At 38.8% G+C, this 21,391-nt stretch overlaps 1 protein-coding gene across 3 annotated transcripts; it reads left to right on the top strand.

Annotated features, from left to right (window-relative positions):
* The first annotated feature begins 2,702 nt into the window (after positions 1-2,702).
* On the top strand, positions 2,703-21,300 carry LOC148724758 (cleavage stimulation factor subunit 1-like). Of its 3 annotated transcripts, none has more exons than XM_088729634.1 (15): positions 2,703-2,967; positions 3,059-3,145; positions 12,569-12,661; positions 13,009-13,049; positions 13,757-13,873; positions 14,387-14,509; positions 15,058-15,133; positions 15,668-15,747; positions 16,872-16,931; positions 17,544-17,606; positions 18,285-18,317; positions 18,950-19,004; positions 19,383-19,463; positions 20,626-20,706; positions 21,010-21,300. In XM_088729634.1, the coding sequence occupies exons 1-15, from the start codon at positions 2,943-2,945 to the stop codon at positions 21,114-21,116; spliced, it is 1,122 nt and encodes a 373-aa protein (XP_088585760.1). In that variant the 5' UTR covers positions 2,703-2,942; the 3' UTR covers positions 21,117-21,300. The 3 variants fall into 3 exon arrangements, with proteins under 3 accessions (XP_088585760.1, XP_088585759.1, XP_088585761.1); XM_088729633.1 differs by having other exon boundaries at positions 17,544-17,639; XM_088729635.1 differs by lacking the exons at positions 3,059-3,145; positions 12,569-12,661; positions 13,009-13,049; ... (9 more) ...; positions 20,626-20,706; positions 21,010-21,300 and adding exons at positions 8,598-8,969; positions 10,249-12,167 and having other exon boundaries at positions 2,708-2,967.
* Positions 21,301-21,391: the final 91 nt, after the last annotated feature.

The following is a 21,391-nucleotide window of genomic DNA, read 5'->3' as shown; positions in this document are numbered from 1 at the left end:
TACCATAGGAAATGTACAGAGATTAGAGTGGAGAATATAGATATCAATGCAGAGGTGTAAAGGGTAAGAACGGGAGGGGGAGTGGGCTGAAGGTTCACTTTCAACAAACGGGCGAGAACAACGAAAATTCCTGAACAATCCCAGCATCTGTAGGCCGCATACGAATAACATAAATTTAAAGTAAAAGTTATTTTCCAGATCCAGAATCCAGAGACATTGAAAGAAACATAGTTTTAATTTACATTTAAGTTTTCTAAAATGTAGACGAAAGATCTGATCGCGGGAGCTCGTGCTGATTATGAAAATGCAACAACAACAAAAATAAATAAATAAAACTTGGGCAACCTGTATTTCTCAAATAGCAGATTATTAGCAGATCCTCCGTTTCAGTGAAGTCCGTCGCTCGAGCAAAAAAAACTTCTCAGTGAAAAAAACTTGATGTTAGCTCACTGCGGGTAGATGTGTTGTTTTTACTCGCGCAACAGACTTCGTGTAAAAGGGACGCTGCTCGTAGTCTAAAAGTAAGAAACCAATATCTTTATCTCTGATCAAAGATTTGTCTTTCTACAGTTCGCGTTTACGATACAAACACCGGGCAGTGTTTTGTAGCGGCAAACACTCGTGAATATCGCACAGGATCTATTAATATGGTTTCCCATCAGACATTCTTAGCCCAGGGACTGATTCCCCCCTTTATTCCCCGTACAAACCATGGAACCATGGACCCCCCCACAATTCCCCGTCCCCTTCCTGGGTGGTAAATAATGACTCATTTGTTACAGATAGAACACTGCCTCACTTACAGCACAATGATTGATACTGCTTCCAACTCGAGAGAAAAATAAATTTGTTCTATTCACAGTAAATTTTGATTTCTGGGGTCGCATGGGGTTGACAATGATCCTTATATTGTAGAACAGACATTATTAAAAACTGGATCATTGGATAATGCAATTCAGGACTCTTTATTGGCTTAGCCATTATGGTATATGAGCCAATATACCATAATCTAATATGTGTACTCATGAATTGCTCCTTTGGCGCGGAAATCAGTGAAATCGTATCGAGTATACAAAGTTAGAGCGAGTTCCTTTAGACCTCCCGAACTCGTATCGCGTTGGCATCAATTATAAGTACAGGAAGAAGTCTTAAAATCTGCTCGATAAATTTGTTTCATACTTTCTGAGAAGTTAAAGAAATTCGGGAGCTTTCCTACAAAGAAACTAAAATGGTAGGTTACCGACTTAGTTTTTCAGATAATTTGTAATAACTGATTATTTGAATGTCTGTTTGTGGACCTTACGTCTTTCCCAACAATATAGTTGCAAAGATGTTTATAGTTTGCCCACACGATTAAGCTCTTTTCTTGTAACCTGTCATCGTTTCAAAAACACCACGGCAACGGAAAACCTTTCCGAGCCTCCTTAAACACCTTTGTTGTCCAACCACACCTGTATTGTTTTTAACAGAGAACACTTGCGTCCCATGTATTTGCCTAGTGGTTGTTTTGATGACATTCAGGCCACACCTCATAAACTTCGTGATCCCTCGTGGACCCCAGGTCAGCCGGGTTAGCGGAGAAAGTTTGCTCCAAATCTCAACACGAAACATACTTATAAAGAATTGTAGAGGGTAACTGAAATGAAAAAGAAAAGGCGTCCTGCATAGTAGTCTTTCAAATTTCTTTTTAGCCAACAGGGAGTCGTGCAGAGGCATGGGGCGAAAGCAACCAAAAATTAGGAGCAGGCCGAGGGGAGGAGCTTATTTAGCCAGCCTTTACCATGTTTTTGTATATACAAGCGGGGTACACCAAACATTCGGTTTACTTATAAAACTCTTTGTCGTTGTCGTATGAAAGAAAATGGACAATAAATTTGAAAATGAAAACGGAATAGGAATATAGAGGCAAGACCGATACAACGTAGATAAGTTTTAAGACGGAGCACTATATTTCGGCTGGCCAAACCAGCCTTCTTCAGGTGCCTGAAGAAGGCTGAAGTTCTTCTGGTGCCTGAAGACGCTGTATCGGTCTTGCCTCTATATTTATATTCGTTACTTTGGGCCGATTAGATCATGGCTGATCCAACGTACAAGAGTAGGATTATCACTCACGGTTGCTTGCTGAACATTTCAAAAAGAATAGGGGTTTAGTTATAAAAGGTCAGATCGATTAAAGGTATGAGCTGAGACTGACATGATTCACTTAACAATTTTATGTCGAGCTTATAAGTGGAAAACACTAAAAATTGTACATTGCTAGTTTTATTAACACCATACGTAAATGACATTGATTACTGTTGCGGAAAATCATATTTTAGATTTAGCTTTGTATATAAAGCAATGATTTTGCGTGCGTTCTTGGGAACAGCAGAAATGACTTAGAAAAAACATTCTAAGTACAGTGTTCATTCCGTGCAATTGAGGCATAAATAAAAGGTTCTCGTAAAATAGACACCTTATTTTATACCACAGAAGACAAGCAAAAAGTAATATGGGTACCCCGGTTATAAATACATCGATAACTCTATTAATTAATACCAGTCCTGATTTAAAGGAAAAAGTTATGTGAACAAAATAAAAGTAGTCTATACCACTAAGCATACCTTCACGGTTTAGACTGGGAGTCCCGAAGTTCTTTAAGCATGTATTCTAATATCTTATGACGATAAGCCCCCACCCACCCCACCCCCCACCGTTCTGTTTTCACTCAACGGTTGGCCAGCGGTCCGTGTATGAGGTAAACATGGCGATCCCTAACTGAACACCGTTCTTGTCGATCAGAAAATCAAAATACCAGCATGATATTGCCTCGAAGAAGAAGCAGTTGTGTTATTTGATTCGTACTTCACATTTGAGTCCAAGCTTGGGTGACACAGGTTATTTCTTATGGTGGACTGACGAGGGGAATTTGAACACTAGTTGTGTTTGAATTGTTGGAAGAAATGGTCGCATGGGAATGTAAGAATGGTAAGTATTACGAATAATTTCACATTTTGCTGCTTGAATAGAAAGTAAAGTTTATTTTAATTGCTTTCGCATGTATTTCTGACGGTTTTAGATCTGCCTGCTCGATTTGTGTCCGCCAGGCTTCATGTTGATAAGTCCCTCAAAATGGCGGCCAAACTTGGAGATTGCCGAAAATTAGGTAAGTTCGTGGAGTTATAAAGCTTTCGTAAAGGTCGGGCCGCAAAGTTTTTTTCTGTAGTCACCTTTTCTATGGCATCTACTTCCTAACTATGCTAGTTGGATCAGTTAAGAACGCCTCACTTTTTCAAAAAATTACCTTGAATTTGATCGGTTTTCGCGTGTGTGACTTAAGCAAATCGATAAGGTGTCATTCAAGTCTTCCTGTTTCCTTGATTGAAATGTGATGTTCACGAAAGTCGCCTCGATGGATAAGATAGAATTAATATACATGGCTGTGGTATTTGTTTTTTGCTGAATTCCGTAGTTTCTTTTAAATTGTCCTCCAAAGTTGTCTCAAATTGAAGTCTTGAAAAGTGTCACAACAGGCCTTCGCTCGAGTGAAATTTCATTTCCGTAAAACTTTGAAAAATAAAGAGATCCGATCAAATGGATTGTGGTTTTAGTATAGACACATGAATGTCTTAGAACACACAAGAAATCTGTGTCTCAAGCAAATTGACCGGACCGCTTTTACAGAGACACACTCTTAATTTTGTAAAGGCACACCTCGGTGGAGAGGTTAGTTACATCAGGCACATTAGGGTAGTTATGTACAGGTACACCAGAGTGGAGTGGTAGTTATGTGCAGGTACACCAGGGTTGTGTTGATTCAGGGGTGATATTGTAAGAAGGACTTGGATGCCAGTTACTCCCTGTGGTCAGAGGGTCAAAACTTCTGAATTTTTGTTCATATCTTTGAAAATTTTTTGCATTTTCTGCATTTGTAACATGTTTGTTTCCATACTTAAAAATTGTGAAATTTCTACAAAGCTGTTTGTATGTAGTCCTGATTCTCTTGTTCTCTGTGAAATAATGTGCTTGCACATGTGGGTGAGATGATTTTAAATAAAAATTTACACTAACTGGGAGTCAGAATGGTAATAAATGTAACTACATGTATGCCCATGTGGCAATGTTCTCCTTTTCAGGCAGTAGAAACTGGTAGAGTTTAATGCCTTTGCCTCTTATTAAGGCCTAAAATCACTTGGAATTATTGAAAATGTAACAGGCATATTTAAAACGATTGTTTTACTAGTTTGAAAATTTTTTTTGACTTAATTATCATACTTGAAATGAGGAGATCGACTGAGTCAGATTAAATATTAGTAACTCTGTGCAATTGGTGAATTTGAATTTGGGGAAACTACCCAGTTTCTATTCATCTGCGAAAAGAAGTTAATGAAATGGAATATCTAAGTTGCATTTTCTTCTGTATACTGAATCAGTGCTTGACTTTAAAAGTGCAATTATGGGCTATTTGTTCACTAACGGTGTTTTATTTCACTGCAAGAATTTTGAGTTATTCTATGTAAGGATAGCTCAGTTTTGGCAGCCTTTTCATTGTATTTGTTGAATGGAAAGAGCACATCATGTTTTTGTTTTAGAATTATATTAGTGTGGTAAACATTCTCTCTTATAGAGCACTGTCTTGCTTAGTTGGTATGATCCTTTTCTAAGCCCTTGCTCAAAATTAATGAATCTTCAAGTACGCCTCAAATGGTTTAAATATCTGTTTTTGAGTAGTTCTTGGGAAAATACATATAATTAAATTTTTTGTGTATTTACTAACAATAAAACTGAAAGGTGGTACACTTGTAGCTAGACTTAAAAAAATACTGCCAATTTCAAACAGTCCATGACTCAGAAAGGAGGATAGCATTGTTACTCAATTAAATCATTATGTCGGTGTTGCTTTTAATAATTAATTTTTGAAACAGAAAAAGTCTCAATAATGTAAAAAGGCTAAATCATTTTCAAGATAATTTGGTTTTGTCAACTGAGTTCATAATGTAAATTGTCCACCATAAACGATTTTTTAAAGCTGAAGTTTTGACTGCAAGCTCGTCGTCACGCAGCAATACATTTTATTTAGGACTAACAGCCCATACCCCCTTTATTCAATCATAAAGTCTATTTCAAGGTGATCCTGTAAGACTCAAACTTATCTGGGTAATTCCACAGTATTTTGGACATAAAGCTTTAAGAAATAAAATTGACTAAAAGGACTATTAAGCTCTATTTCTGTACTGGTTGAATGCCTAATTTGTATAAAATGATACTTTTGAGATGTCAGCACTGTAATTCTGTGTCATAAATTATCATAAATTAACCTTGATACCAAAAAAGCTGTCACGGAGGGGACATACAATAAATAAATATTGTAGATCTGTCTTGAGAAGAAATCTAATAATAACTGTCAGGACATTAAGTTGTTTACCCAGACTTCCTATGTTATTAAATTTGTTTCTTGGCTTTGTGCGAAAGAGATGTAATGCTTTGTCCAACATTGAATTGTCCCCTCCGTGACAAAAATACCCACAAAAATTATGATCTTTCTAAAATAAATGGGGATAACTGCAGAAACTTCTGTTAATTATTGAAGTATGGGCTGACAAACTCAAAAGTGGTAAAGAGTTTCTTCCCCTTCCTTTTCCTTTGTATTACTTTAAAAAGATAAAAATGTCACGGAGGGGAACTTTTGTCACAGAGGGGACTTTTCTGTCAGAGGGGACATTACTGTCACAGAGGGGACATCACTGTAAGGAAGAAAATTTAACTGTCATTGAAGGCAATGCAACAAACTATACTCTCCTCACTTAAAAGAGAAATTAATGTAACTATTGAGTTTAAAATTCAAGTTAATTTACGTCAAAAGTGGATGTGAGTAGAACATTTTTTTACTGTCAAAAAAAGAGTTGCACATTTCATGACTAATAGATGAACAAAAAGTAAAGGATTCTGGGATTGTAGGCTCTGAGCACGATCACCACAGCACTGGCAGTTGCTTTAGAGCTGAAATGAGTTCTAAAGAGAGGACAAAGAAATACAGAGAAAGATTGAAAGAAAATGATGAAAATTATGAGATGGTTAAAAAGAAAGATTGAGACCGAAATTTCATGTTGATCATTCTTGTCTTTTTTCCCCTTCAATTCATCAAGAACAAAAAACACTTTTTCTATATGAGTGCAGCTGGCAGTTTTGTCAAGCCCACCCACCAAAGAGCTGTCTGTAAGATGTGGAGTGCATTGCTTGTGGCAGATAATCAGCCTAGTCCAGGGGACTGGTCCTTTCATGTAAACAGTTCTAATGATAGACAGCAACAAGAAACAGATTATGATTGTGGTGTGTTTGTTTGCATCATGTTTGCAAGAGCCCTTGCTCTTTCCTGTCCTCTTGTCCTTAACAAGGACAAGGTGGATGTAAGGGAATCCATTATTCATGATCTCCATGTTCAACATCTCAGCCCAGTACCATTTAAGGGGGTTGAGGTGAGGATGTACTTTGCTGTAGACTATGTCACAACTTTTTACTTTGGCCGGGTGATTTCTGTGGAAAATGGCTTTGTAGAATTCAAGTTCTAACACAGCATAAGCTCTGCCACCTATGACTGGCCAAGATGAGATGACGTGGACAGGGTACATTGCAGTTGTATTTTTTATGGTCCTGTAATGCTGGAAGGCAATCACCCATTTACATTTTCAGTGCAAGGTGAATTTGAGAAAGTGCACCTGTTTTTCAAAAAGCAGGACTAATTCTGAGCACAAGAAAGCCTATGATAACTGTCTGTCTTTTACAGCATTTATGAAAATGAGATTTGAGCTTTTTGGAGGTTTATTCACTTAGAGTGTACTGGATTTTACACTACTTTAGTATGAACTGGATATTGTTAACAGTTAGCTGTACAACTGTACATATACATATATTAAAACTTGTAAGTCGTTATCACCTCTGAATCTGTGGCACTTTTGTTCAATATTCAGCTTATATAATTATTATATTTCTTGCATATCATGCATGCATGCATGCATATTTACAGTCTACAATGCAGTTTTAAGCCTTTTTATTAAAAGAGAGAGACAGAGACACAAAACCTTGAAATATCTGAGTTGCTTACATTTTTAGTTAAACATGTAAGTTTTAAAAATGTTGTATATGTTTTTGTATGCACCAGGTCTTATGGAACCATTGGTGTTATCTTGAGTACTTTACATGAACCTAAAGTTTCCAAATAAAAACTAAAAAAACAAAACACATGAAGGTTTTTTTTAAGAAATGTGTTGTATCATATGAACAAACAGCATGACACAACTTTCCAGAATACTTTCCAGCCATAAATTAAATGTCTTTAAAGGCTTGACGACACGTACGACAGCCAACCTTTTTGATGTGGTCAAGCTTTAAAGAATATCTTGAAAAGAATTGAATTAAACTGGGGCTGTAAACTCATATTAAGGCTGGAAAATTGGTTCAAACTGATCACTGCTGCCTATTGGACAAAAGGTCCCCTCCGTGACAGTCCCCTCCGTGACAATAACCACGAGCACTTACTGTTCCTGTACAATGTAAGAGAGGAGGAAGGCCTTTTCCATTTAAGGCAGTTTTATTGTTGATTAACATCTAAATAAACTATGTACTAAATTATTGTTGCTGCCGTTATACATTCACAGAAATCTGAGATTAAATTTTAACTTTCAGTTTTCATAGTTTCTCTGGTCCCCTCCGTGACAATCTAAATAAATGACTAATTCCCCCCAAATGTGGAAGAAGTTGTTTGGAAATAGTTTGATTTAAAACAATCATTAGCTGTTCTGTCCATTAGAAGTCCTCAGTGAACTGAGTTATATTAAGCTGGGGAGCTATCCATGATATTCTCCTCTGAATTGTCCCCTCCGTGACATGCAAAATACTGTGGAATGACCCATCTCCATCAGATTTCAGATTAAATTAGCATTTGAGGCTTGTTCTTTTCTCAGTAACTGTAATATAACTTTTTTGGTCCTAAGCCTTCTGTGGTTGTGGCAAACAGCAAAGTGAACCTTACATGTAGCTATAGATGACTCTTTCTATGTAATTTGAACAAGATCGAGCCTTGGTTAGACATGTCTCTGAAAATCTAGACTTTCAATTTTATTGTCCAAAGCTGTTCGTGTACAGTAAAAACCCACAAGTAAGAACCTACATTTTTAGGAGTTAGCCTAAACAGGTTCTTATATAAATGGTACTTAACAAAATTTTAGGCTATTTAGGTTCTTAAAACAGGTTCTTATTCTTGGAGAAAAACACACCTGCATAACAAGTTGGTAATTGTCCTATATTTTGTAACTACATATTTTGCACTAATTTTTCTTAAGAAAATCGTTTTTTACAGCAATGGCAATCTGGTTTTTCTTCGATTATGATTACAGAAATTATTTCAGTGTACCTGTAATGTACTATATGATTTTAGAAAATAAGAACCTATTTTAATTTTTTTAGGCTAAATAGGTTCTTGTTTATAGGGTGTATAAATGGCAGATTTTAGGCTAACAGGTTCTTAATTTTTAGGTTCTTATTTGCGGGTTTTTACTGTATATGCATGTAAAGGCCTGATTCAGTATACAACAATTTATTCCATTTCATTGCCTGCCTAGGGAAAGAAGTAAGTGGAGAATGGCAAAACTCCAGTACTGATGAGTTTTTCATGAGCAATCTTGAACTTCAAAAAGTAGACCAAGATTGTGAGAGTGAGCCAGAGGAAAAACCAGATGATTCCCCCTCGGCAAGCATGGTTCTCAATCACATTCTAAGAATAACTTCTGTCAAGAAATTCGCAGAGCCTCCCCAAACCCTGAAGCACGCTGCAGCAGCAGAGTCCTCGACTGGAAATGGGCATGTGCTCGATACAGAGAGCATTTGTGAACAAGTTAAAATTGAACTCATTAAGTACAATGTTTCCCAAGAGGTGTTTGCCAAAGCAGTCTTGGGCAAATCGCAAGGATATCTCTCTGAAATGCTCAAACATGGTGAGAACTTTTTCGGCCCCAAGACAATATGCACTAGAGAGGTTGGATGAATTTTGAGATCATGCGACAGTTCCTTCAGAGACCAGAGGCTCAACGGCTAAGGATTTATTACCAGAAGGGAGAATTGAGAAGAAGGGAGAGGATGAAATGTAGGCAGATTGAGATAATAAGTGCATTTTTTTCATCAGGCATTCGCAATTTTCTTTTTTTGTTTTCGATTTAATTTTTGTTAAGATTTTTGTTGTTGTGTAGCCTGCTGTGTAGGCATCACATTAAGGCGAGTTGAGGTTACAAGCTCACAATCATTCATCCAACTAGCCTTGTTCAATTTCAAGTTAGAGTGGATGGTGGGGAAGGGGTGGAGAAAGACAAACAGATTTCTATTCATCTCTGTTTCCTCACCCCTCCGCTCTCCTTCGTTCAGTCTGTTGCTTACTTGGTAGGGGCTATAAATTTGACCAAGAAACTAACGAAGGCTTGGTTGCCAAAGTCACATTTGCTCTGCAGACTAGTTTCTGTGCAATACATATTGATCTGGGAGAGGATGATTTCTGGTTTTTCTTTCTTCTTAATGAAAGGAGATGTATTAGAATTCATTTACTCCAGGTTTATGTAAAAAAGAGAACCTGGCATAGTTCTACCAAAGCGAATTTAGTTTCTGTGATTGAAGACTACATTTCTACATGCATTTCTACTGCATTTCTTGTCCCCGTTGCAAAAATGAAACAGAAGGTGGACGAACGTTTACTGCACGATCAATCAAAGAGTGGAATAGCCTAGATAAAGACCTTAAAGAACTAAAGAATGCCAAAGCCTTGAAAAAGAAAGTTATAAACAATTTACTTAGTAAACAAAATCGTGATATGAATTTTTTACAATATGGATGATGATATTAATATTTAGTATGTTTTTATTATTATGAATTTTTAGTATATATACATAATTATGTATTAATTTCTTTTTAATAGGTTTATAAATTGTATACATCAAATTATTATTACTTTCTTTTAAGTCAATTTTATTTATTGATTAGATTACTTTATAGAGGGCCACAGGGTTATCATTTGTACCTAAACTGTTACGTGCTACCCTCTTAAAATAAAGTCATTATCTTATCTTGTCTTTTCTTACCTTTGTGTCCCTGAGGTTTAAGTTAATTGGGTTTTAAATTATCATTAATTTGGTATTTTTAGAGTATGAGAAGCACCTTGAAGATTAATTGTAAATTTTGAGAGTTGACATAAATTTTGATGCTGTGTTTTTTTTTCCCGGGTATTAGGGTCTGTCTGATGATGCACTCAGGAAAAGAAGACGCTACATACCCACAGAAGCCAAGGCTGTCATGGAGGATCATTATCACCGCAGCAAGTACCTTTCATTGGAGAAGTGCCAAACCTTAGCCAATCAGCTGGCCATACCTGAACAGTGTGTCAGTGATTACTTCAAGAATCTTCGATCCAAGAGGAAACATAAGGAACGAATGAGGTGTTTGCTGAAAGGGCTGGAACATGGTGAAAAACAACCTGACCAGGAGGATTCTGGATATGAAGATGAAGACAGTGTGGAAAATGGCTCCAGTGAAATTCCTGGATTGTGTTTGCCTGATAATTCAGCTGTGCCAACATCTAGTGCAGCAGGAGAAGCTTCCCCACAATCACATGGTCATGCGCAATCTCCAAGTTTAATACATTTATGTGGTAGAAGGTTTAATGTGTCTCCCCCAGTATCTGCTTCATCTCCAACTTTTCCAACATCCCCAGCAAGGAAAGTTTCTGAAACCGATTTAGTTGCATCAAAAATTGCTGCTCTGACGCAAAGTCAAAAGTCATTGAACAAACAGTCTGGTGTCCGAAATTGCCTGTCACCTGCTGTGAGAAGTAAAGACAGTGAACTGCAGGTTTCAAGGACATCCACCAGCAGTTCTGTTCATCGTGCAGTCAGGGAGAGTTCTGCACTCTCTTCCAGCGACCTGTCATCATCGCAGACACCTGTCTCCAGCTCTGAAGAAGTGGAGACCTTCTCACTTGATAGCTTGATTGATGGTACCTGTAGTTCTGTCATGCTCCAGGGGGGGACACCTGAAACTGAAGGACTGGAGGTTGGGCAACAGATTTATGTTGTACATGTTAACAACCCTGTTGTGATAAGTGTTCAGAACTGAAGGCATCGGAGTTCAAGAAGCTGGCATCAAGAAATTTCAAGACAATTTTCTACAACTAGCAACTCCATGATATGTGAAGAAGACTATAATTAATCATTTATTAATTATTGATTATAACTATTAATAATAATTATAGTTACACAAAATTACAAAAGTGGCAATGATTAACCAGGAAAGAGAAAGGATAATTAAGAATGCAGAAGACACAAAAGACAGAATCAAGAAAACAAACTTGCAAAATGAAAGTCAACTTTTCACAATGTGGAAACTGTGACACCTTGTTTTAGTTGTGCTATAGAAAAGGAAACATTAAACCTATAACTCCCAAAATCTGATTCTTAACTCCCCCCTCCCCTCCCCCATTCCTCCAGCTGCCACACATTTCCTTGCAAATTAATTACAAGAATTTGGTGCTAGATCAAGATAACAACTTCTACCTGATAAGTCTGAGTATTCTCATTCCTTTTTTGCTGGATAATGCATGGATACAATAGCGAATCAATGAATCACTTCAGGGAGTTAGGGTTAATTTTTTTTAACTGGCCGCAATATTTTTCTGTTATATTGAAGATTTTTTCCCCTTATTGAGTCAGTTTCCCTTCGCCCTCTGTTACATTCAAAATGGAGAAATCAACTGTAACATAAGTATTTGGCTTTACACTACCTGAATGCCAAGGTAATTTCTGTCAAGATTTGGATTTAACTTATCAAAAATTATCATTTGAAGTTAGAAACAGTGAGGATAGTTTCTTTCTGTAAATATAACAGAAATAAAGAGATGAAAGCATCAAGGAACTTTCTAGAGATGATTTAAAACTAAATCATTTTTTAACGGTTAGTTTGTCACTTTCACTGTAACAGCTTTTGGAATGTGATCTGTAAAATATCTTAAATGAGGAATATAGCACATAGTCATGATTAGCAAGGTCATGTACAGTATTTATTAGGCTTTCATCCACCAAAATAGTTTATCAGATTTTGAGATTAATGTTACATGATTCATTGTTATCAGAAAATAAATCACACTAGTGTTATAATTGTCTCACATTAAGGGGTTAAGGTCACCAAACTAGCAGTTATCCTTTGTGGGAAGTTGCATAGCTGTATACCCTCGCATGTTGAAGGAGCTTGTTAGCGTGAGTTTTAAGACGGAAAGTAGAGCAGTCATCATTTGAGAACTAATGTAGAGGGGTGCCTGATCTCGTTCCCAGATCCTACCGTCCAAATGTAGCTTACAACTATGAAAGGTCTAGGTACGAGACAAGAAGGTGCCGTCATTGTAGGTCACGCATATAATGATTATACAATGGAACCTCCAATATGGGGAACTGATTGGGACTGGAAAAAGCGCTCCTGAAGGTGTTCCAATGTTATGAAGAGGAACCTCCCATTCAATGAGAGAATTCTGGAAGACTTACCACATGACATTCTTCTCCAGATCATGGTACCAGTCCTCCAGCGGCCATGTACGAAACATATTACGTAACAGCACATAAGGCTCCCTGCCGAACAGCGAGTTTTAGTCAAAATGGTAAAATTCTGTTTATTTTTCGGTGCGTATGCTCGTTTTCGATTTTTTTGTTTTATTTTACCGTTCGGAAGCCGGCTATCGAGAGTAGTTAGTACTTTGATCATTTCAAATAGATGTCGCCTGAGTTTAGTGTCAACCTAGATGGAAACTCCAATATCAGGTTCTCGAGAACGGACTGGAGCCTATTATTATTTTTCACTGACTTTACCGGAAAAATGATGATAGGTTCCAGTCCTTACTCGGAAACATGATTTTGAAGTATCCCTTTAAGTCAGGACGCTGAATTTAGGCCCCCTTCAGTGAAAAATGACCATGATTAAGTTACATGTTTCATTATTCTGTTTTAGGTCGATTGATAGCCACAGGCTCAGTGGATGCGTCCATCAAGGTATGTTGTTATAAAATTAACATGAAACACATCGGTCAAACATCTGGCGTGTGCAAGGTCGGAGATCAATTTTGGCCAACGGCGCCAATTTCAAACAATAACTGCTGTGACGTAAAATATGCGACCAAAATTGAAACGTTCTTAGAAATATAAACAGAAGGAAAGAAAAATTGGGAAAAGGAAAACTCAAGACTTTCCTACAAAGCTTATGTAAACACTAATATCCACAGTTGGTTTACCGTTTTGTTTTGAGCTTCATCATGATGACCAAAAAAAAAAGATTTTAGATAGGTTTGTTCTTGGCTCTCAGTAAATCGAGACTCGAGGAAGAGCCGAAAAACAACGGACAGCAGTTGCAGTTGTCACGGTGATGGTCTTTTTTGCTAGTCCCCCACGGCTTTTCGTGCGCCCGCGTTTTCACTCATTTCCTTTAAACAGAGTGCCTAGAGTGCCTAGCACTGGGCTAGAACCAGGACCTCTCAACGCGGAGTTCAGCGCACCTAGCACCATTCGTCCTCAATTCCCACTTAAATGAATCGTAATTTGACAATCTTCTATAAAGACCTTATGATAATTAATTTCTTCCAATGTGAAAATGCAAAGCAGTTATTGAAATGAATGACTGAAAAGTGTGCAAATACAGTGTAGCACAGTTTGAATGTTGGTCGCGTTTTATCTCTGTACTTTCTCCGGGTTATTTCTTGCAGGTGTTAGATGTCGAGAGAATGGTTGCAAAAAACACGATGCCACAAACACAGGATCAAGGAGCTGGCACCAATTTAGAAAATCATCCAGTTATCAGGACTCTTTACGACCATATGGATGTACGTCACCAACGCGCTGAGAATAAGGTTATTATTTCTATCGTAATTGTGCTCGTCAACATATTTAGCTACGTGTTTACGTGAAACGTGAACCGCAAGAGTGACCACGTGACCTTGTTTTTCCCGCCATTTTTTCACGTTCGCCGGCTGCGCTTCGTCGTTTCAACTGGAAAGTAACCTGTTTCGCGTTTCTCGTGTGCGGGAGATTTTTTTCACTTTTTCTCTTACCGAGTAGAAGGTAATTGGCGGAAAAAGGGAACGGGAATTGTTTCTTGTAAGTCATACAAGGGCGCCTTCAAATCTACTATAACGTGAGCTCACGCGAAGCTAAAGCCACAAGGTTCACGCCATTTTACATGAAACGTGAAAGGGCAAGCTGACGTTTGCCGTTTCACATAAAGGCGTTGCTTAATCTCTCTTTTATCATTATCGTTAACGCGATCCTTATCTTGATTGTTATTGTTGTCATTAGGGTGCAGGATGTATTACACTACTGTTTTCATTTTGTTTCAGGAAGTTACAGCTGTTGAATTTCATCCCAACGCTTTGGTCTTGGCATCTGGCAGTAAAGACTGCACAGTTAAACTGTTCGATATCTCCAAACCCTCCGTGAAAAAGGCATATCGTTCCCTTCAGGTAAGCTAAATGTATATGGCAAACATTCTGAACATTTCATAAACTATTCAGTAATTGATATCTGAATTGGATCTAGGAGTTTTTCATGGAGGTGAAGGGAGGGGGTCGTAAATTTTGATTGAACGAACACTATAAGTATAGGTCTCACGGGAAGGGGGGCATAGACTCACTCCCCTCCCCTCCCCCTTTCACTCCCCTCCCCCTTTCACTCCCCTCCCCCTTTCACTCCCCTCCCCCTTTCACTCCCCTCCCCCTTTCACTCCCGTCCCCCTTTCACTCCCGTCCCCCTTTCACTCCCGTCCCCCTTTCACTCCCCTCCCCCTTTCACTCCCCTCCCCCTTTCACTCTCCTCCCCCTTTCACTCCCCTCCCCCTTTCACTCTCCTCCCCCTTTCACTCCCCTCCCCCTTTCACTCCCCTCCCCTTGAGTCCCCCTCCGCTGAGTCTACTACTGAAGCAAACTATTAACTTATACGCATTGTGCAAAGGATAGTTTTAAATTATTTGAGGTTGCTAAAAACTGCAAGTTACGATCTGTTTTTCTTTCAGGAAGCCGAGGTTGTAACATCCATGTCGTTTCATCCCACAGGAGATTTCATTCTTGTTGGCACAGAGCACCCAACCAGTGAGTTCTTTTTTCCTATTTAATCCCAGACTACAAGCAGCCCGTCCTTCTCCGTCACACGAAATCACGGAGAAGAAAATTGCTGCAAATTAGTGTACTGAATTTTTGTTAATTGTGTTATGACCTATAAGCAGTAGTCGCGTAGTCTTTCCTCGTACCCAGACCCTTTGCGTTTAATACATGGTAGGATCTGGGTACGAGATTACTCGTAGTCAAATTCAAAGAGCAGTGAAAGTCTTACTGAGTGCGATTTGACCATCAAGATTAAAAAAAAAAATAAGTCCTTTGGCCTTCGTTTGTAGCAAGTCTCGAAACATTTTATTCTGACTTAATGTAATCAAACTAATTTACAAGATGATCCATTCCAAATAAGAACTCTTTTCGGACACATTCGATGGCATTCTTCATAAGAATTTTTTTTTTTCATATTATTGCTGATAATGGACTCTTTTCATATCCTGTTCTTGCAGGAGTATGCTGTCATTCATCCACTCTAAACATATTAATCATTTTGCATTTGGTTTTTTTTTACAGTTCGTCTTTATGATACAAACACAGGGCAGTGTTTTGTACCGGCAAACCCTCGTGAATATCACACAGGATCTATTAATATGGTATGATTAATTTTATTTTTGACAAATTTTAATCACACGGGTGAGCTGTTAACAAGAACTCTTACTCTACATTTGTTACCCATCAGACACTCTTAGCCCAGGGACTGGTCATTAGTTATCGCCCAGGGGAAGGGAGGGGGGAGTAGTTAGATTTCCGTTGTGTCACGATGTCTTACTCAATCACCCTGTAAGGTTATGTGACATTCCTATGATGCCCCTCCCCCCAAAGGCATACGCAGTGAATTGACTGTAAAATTTACATCGCCCCACCCGTTTATATTCTTTTGATGACGACTGATTCCCCTTCCGCTCCCCGCCAAAACCAAGGACCACAAAATTCCTCCCCCCGCAGGGTAGTAAAAACAACTGGTCCTGTACATCCAATTTCTTACAGACAAAACATAGCCTTACTTGCAACACAATTATTAATGCTGCTTCCAACTGGAGAGAAAAAGAAATTTGTTCAATTTACAGTGAATTCTGATTTCTGGGGCAGCATGAGGTCGAGAATCATCTAAATACTAGTAAACTGTAAAACAGACGATATACTTGTAATTCTAGACTGTCCATGTCCTTGTTATTCGGAATGTAAGATTGACCCTTGAACCGCTACAGTGACTAGCATTTCATTTCTCTGTGTGTCTGTGTGTCTTTATTGTTCAAAAGATAAAATTACATATCTTATGTTACATCTAATACAGGAAGTACACTTTCACAAAGCTACATTATACTTAAAAACAATTCTATTAAAAAATGTATTCTTAAAACGGTTAGTGCGAATAGCAGGCATGACAGGGGATTTATTTCTCAAATTATACCTCGTGATCTTGGTCTCAGGGAAGTAGGCTCTAAGAGGATGGCTCAGGATAGTTGAAACCTTGCGACAAATTTTGTGATCTTGCGTTTTAAGTAAGTCACCTATCTCCTCACAATTTCACAGCTGAATCACACATTAAGGTCACGAGAATAAAGGAAATGATCACCATCTAAAAAGCTCTTCATTGTTGACTAAATTCTCCTTGTCAGCTCGTTAGGAAATGTATGGAGAACAGTGTAGAGAATATGCGTACTGATCATGATGTGAGGGTGTAAAGGGTTAACAGGGCTTCGTTCATCAATTGTAGGTGCAATATTCCGCATCAGCTAATCTTTATGCATCTTGTTGCAAGGATGGATCAATAAAGGTAGGTGGTACCACCACAGTGATGAAAGCTTTGCGCATGTGCAATTATTGAAAATGTTTAAGGTGTTTTATAGAGAACATGTCAGTCAAACACAGGGCATGCGCGAGGGGAGTAAGTTTGACGTCTGCGCGCCAATTTACCCGCGCGAAGGAAAACATAAGAAACTCCACAACCGTCCCGGGGAAAAAAAGAGAGAGGAAATTAAAACACTCATGGCAATTTGTAAAAGGAAATCTAAATTAGGGAAAAGAAAACCTCGCGACTCTTCCAACACAAAGCTTATTAATTACGAGTATCCTGTTGAATTACCGTTCTGTTTTGAGTTTTACCAAAACAGTTCATGACTTTTAAGACGTAGTCACTTAATGGCTTGTGTGATTCTTTGTAACTCGGAAGATGCAAAAGAGCCACGCAAGTGTGGGGCCGGTCCACCTTTTCCGGACTGGCTCGCACCCTGTCGCACACACGTCAGCTTTCATTATGGCTTTCTTTACGATTGTCTGCGGGAGGACCATGTGGGTCATATTATTATGAATATTAAGTTGAAAATAGTTCCTTATTTTTGTTGTCAATAACTTGACACACGATAACACATGTCTTCATTTGCTGTAGATCTGGGATGGAGTCAGCAATCGATGTATTGCAACATTTGAACAGGCACACCAGGGTGGAGAGGTTAGTTATGTACAGGCACACAAAAGTGGTGAGGTTAGTCATGTACAGGCACACCAAAGTGGAGATTTTAGTTTTGTAGAGGCACACCAGATTTGAGAGGTTAGTTATGTACAAACACACCAGGGTGGAGAGGTTAGTTTTGTCCAAACACATCGCGATGGAGAGGTTAGCTATATACAAACACACTAAGGTGGAGAGGTAAATTTTGTACAAACACACCAGGGTGGAGGGGTTGGTTTTGTACAAACACCAGGGTGGAGGGGTTAGTTTTAGACTGGCACACAAGGGTGAAGAGGATAGTTATGTCTGGCATACTAGGGTGGAGAGGGTAGTTATCTATAGGTACATCAAGGTGCACGGAGTAGTTATATAGAGGTACACCAGGGTGGAGAGGGTAGTTATGTATAGGTACATCAAGGTGCATGGAGTAGTTATGTAGAGGTACACCAGGGTGGAGAGGGTAGTTATGTATAGGTAGGTCAAGGTGCAAGTGTAGTTATGTGCAGGTACACCAGGGTCGAGGGGGTAGTTATGTGCAGGCACACAAGGATGGAGAGGGTAGTTATGTGCAGGCACACCAGAGTGAAGTTGTCAGTTACTTACAGGCAAACCAGGATGGAGACGTTAGTAGTGTAGAGGACTTTGTACGAATTACTAAGATGGTGTTTTCTGCTGCAGGTGTATTCAGTTTGTTTTTCTCAAAACGGAAAGGTAAGAAGAAAAAAATTATGGTTTCTTACTTCGTTCAATTGCACTTAAGATATTTTTTCTAACAACAAATGCTTATACGATGAATGTATGAAGTTCATATATTTTGAAGTTCATATATTTTTCATCACGGGTTTATTACGAATCAACTTAACGGCCTGCTCCCAGTTGGCTTGTTAGCTCAATTGGTAGAATGCTGCGCTAGTATCGCAGAGGTCAGTGGTTCGAATCCCGTACAGGCCTGATTTTTTCAGGTCTGATTTTTCGCTATTGCATAAAGCCGCTCTCTACTGCGAGGATCGTGCATCATACGTAACAAATGCTTACTTGAAAGCTAGTGGTATAATTTCAGCTCGTGTTTGTGTAGACTGTTCCAGGCATTCAGGAATTTAAACAAAGCGCAATAAAAAATGGCGCGTTGGTAGCAGAGGAGTGGAAAAACGATGGAGGCTTTGGTCTGGTCATGTAACGAATGACTTGACCCAAGCCTCTCTCGGTTTTCGCTCTGCTGCCTTTGTCACGCTGTTCACAACTTTGCAAGGATTTCGTATCGTTCCACTTGCTGAAAGCCGTGAACAGGCTAATGTTGAAAATAACAAATATTTGACAAGTCAGTACTCTTTACTCTCTTGCAGTATATTGTTTCAAGTGGAAAAGATTCTCGTGTGTATCTATGGGAACTCTCTACTGGTAATAAACTCGAAACGATTAACTTTTACTTGTTTTTAGTTTGTTTTTTATTGTGATTCTACCTTAATAATCTTTCAACCCCTGAGAGGGACTGGCTTCTAATTTCTCCTTACAGTATCGTCCTTGAATCAAATGTAAAGATTATGAGAATAATGGAAATGATCACCAATTTACTGTAAAAAGCTCCTGATTGTTAAACAAGTTCTCCTTGGCATTACCACAGGAAATATAGAGAAAACACTGTAGAGAATATAAATACTAGTGTTAGTGTGTCAATGGTGAACTTTTACAAGGAGTACAGAATGTGCCTTTACTTCAGCATCAACAGTCAGTTATACACCGACAAAGACTGTTTTAATTCGTTCAATTTTATTTTAGGAAAGGCTCTAAGCATGTACATGGGCGCCACAATGTCGAACTACAGGACACAGATTGTTTTCAACCACACTGAGGATTTTTGTGAGTCCAGTTTGATAATGTTTGTTGTTTTTTAGGATCTATATAATAAGTACTGGAAGCATTCTGTAACTGACTCCAGGCGCGATAACCGCAAGTTCAGAATTAGAAATAAGGACCTCGAAGCACTGATTAAGAGCCTTGAACTTCGTGTTGATTTCCAATGAATTATCATTATTACAATGTACCACTGCTCAAAACCGTCAAACTAAAATACAAGCGAGAATATCTAGTCTAAGCGACATTAAAGGACAAAGCCGAACAATTATTGGACGTGATAAAAACACGAACGCAGGAAACGGCAAAACAACTAGACTAGAAATAACCGACGAAATGAAGCTAAGAAAGGTAGAAACACGTGCTTACCGATTGTCCTCTCTGTACGCCTGAGTAGTTATATACGCAAGATCCAAAGACTTTGCAACGAACGCAATAAACTTCAAGAACGCAAACTTAGACGGTACACACAGACTACTAGTAAAGACGCACGAGGTTCTGAAATACGATCTGACAGAAACGTCACTAATATCTAACCTAGACAGTTACACATTCAAACAAGACAAAGAGAGAGGAGCTTATTAGATAAGAGGGGATACGAGAGAAAAGGGCTTATTAGAGAGGGCACTTACTACAAAGGGGAGATAACTAGAGAGGGGGAGTCTATAGGAGAGAGGGGAGCTTGTAACACAGAGGGTCTTATCGCCAGAGAGGGGTACCTACAAAAGAGGGGAGATAATTACAGAGGGGGAGCTTGTTAGAGAGAGAAAGCTTTTAAGAAAAGGGGAACTTATTATTAAGGGGGAGCTTCTTAGTGAGGGGATGCTTTTTGGAGAGGGGGCAAGAGAGAGGACTTGTTGGAGTGGGGGGGGGGGAATGATAGGAAGGTGAATATCAGAGTGTGGGCTCATTAGATAGGGGGCTTATCAGAAAGGGAACTTTATGAGAAAAGGGGCCATTAGGAGAGGAGTTCCCCAGACAGGAGGCTTTTAAGCGAGGGGGGCTCGAAGAGAGGGGGCTTATGAGAGGTGGGGACTATTTAGTGTGGCTGAGAGAGAGAGCTCATTTGAGAGGGGATTCACTCAAGAAGGGCTCCTTGGAGAGGAAGGTCTTGATAGAGCGTTGCGATTCTGTTTTGCTAAATTTTCAACCTACTTAATTTTAATAGTGATTGCAGCAGACGAATCGAATAACAGTATAGCATGCTGGGACACGAGGTCGACCGAGTTGCAGAAAACTCTCAGTTCAGGTACAAATAAAATGGTTTTTTTGTTCCTGTGAAAAGTATGGTAGTAGAGGCCTCGTTTTGCGTGTCTTTGTTCATGTGTCACGCATTTAATGATCACCATCCGCAACATGGAAAACCATTTCGTTTTTTATTAAGACCACGTTATGAAACTAGTACACATAAAAAGCTCGGTCATTTCACGTGCGCCCCACATGACGTTGAAAAGACCAGCCAAGTGGAATCATCATTACGAGGGTGAAACTTAACTCTGGGACTGGGACTGAATGCGCTAATATTCCTGTGGTATACATGTCCTTTCTTTAGGTCACAACAACCATATTCGCTGCATCACCCACTCCCCCACAGGAGCAGCGTTTGTCTCGTGCAGCGATGACTTCAGAGCAAGGTTTTGGTACTGTGAGGGAGTATAAGGATTTCCTCCACCGATCGCATTGAAAGAAATAGCTTAGAATTCGTGTTCCTTAAACCGATCTTCAATGCAAATGTAAATCTACTGTCAAGCTCAGTTTCTGCTTAAATCTTTCAGAGATTCACCCTTCTCGTTCGGCTCTATTTAATCTGTAAGACTTTGAAATAAAATCTAGCGCCATTTAACGTGTTTGTTTTATTTATGATTAATATCAGAGCAATTTTTAATAGAGTGTAGAAAGTGAATCCACGATTGCTTTGTTGTTACCTTACTCTG

This window comes from Stylophora pistillata, chromosome 8 (assembly GCF_964205215.1).
Source record: "Stylophora pistillata chromosome 8, jaStyPist1.2, whole genome shotgun sequence".
Lineage (NCBI taxonomy): Eukaryota > Metazoa > Cnidaria > Anthozoa > Scleractinia > Pocilloporidae > Stylophora > Stylophora pistillata.
Note: the sequence above shows the minus strand (reverse complement) of the source record. Positions and strands in the feature narration are given on the sequence as shown.

What these genes read in the sequence shown, in the direction of transcription:
- LOC148724758 (XM_088729633.1), top strand. Translation starts at nt 2,943, where the DNA reads ATGGTCGCATGGGAATGTAAGAATG. An exon ending in CTCTTTACGACCATATGGAT is followed by an intron (nt 13,874 to 14,386) that starts GTACGTCACCAA and finishes ATTTTGTTTCAG; the next exon opens with GAAGTTACAGCTGTTGAATT. An exon ending in AGGCACACAAAAGTGGTGAG is followed by an intron (nt 17,640 to 18,284) that starts GTTAGTCATGTA and finishes TTTCTGCTGCAG; the next exon opens with GTGTATTCAGTTTGTTTTTC.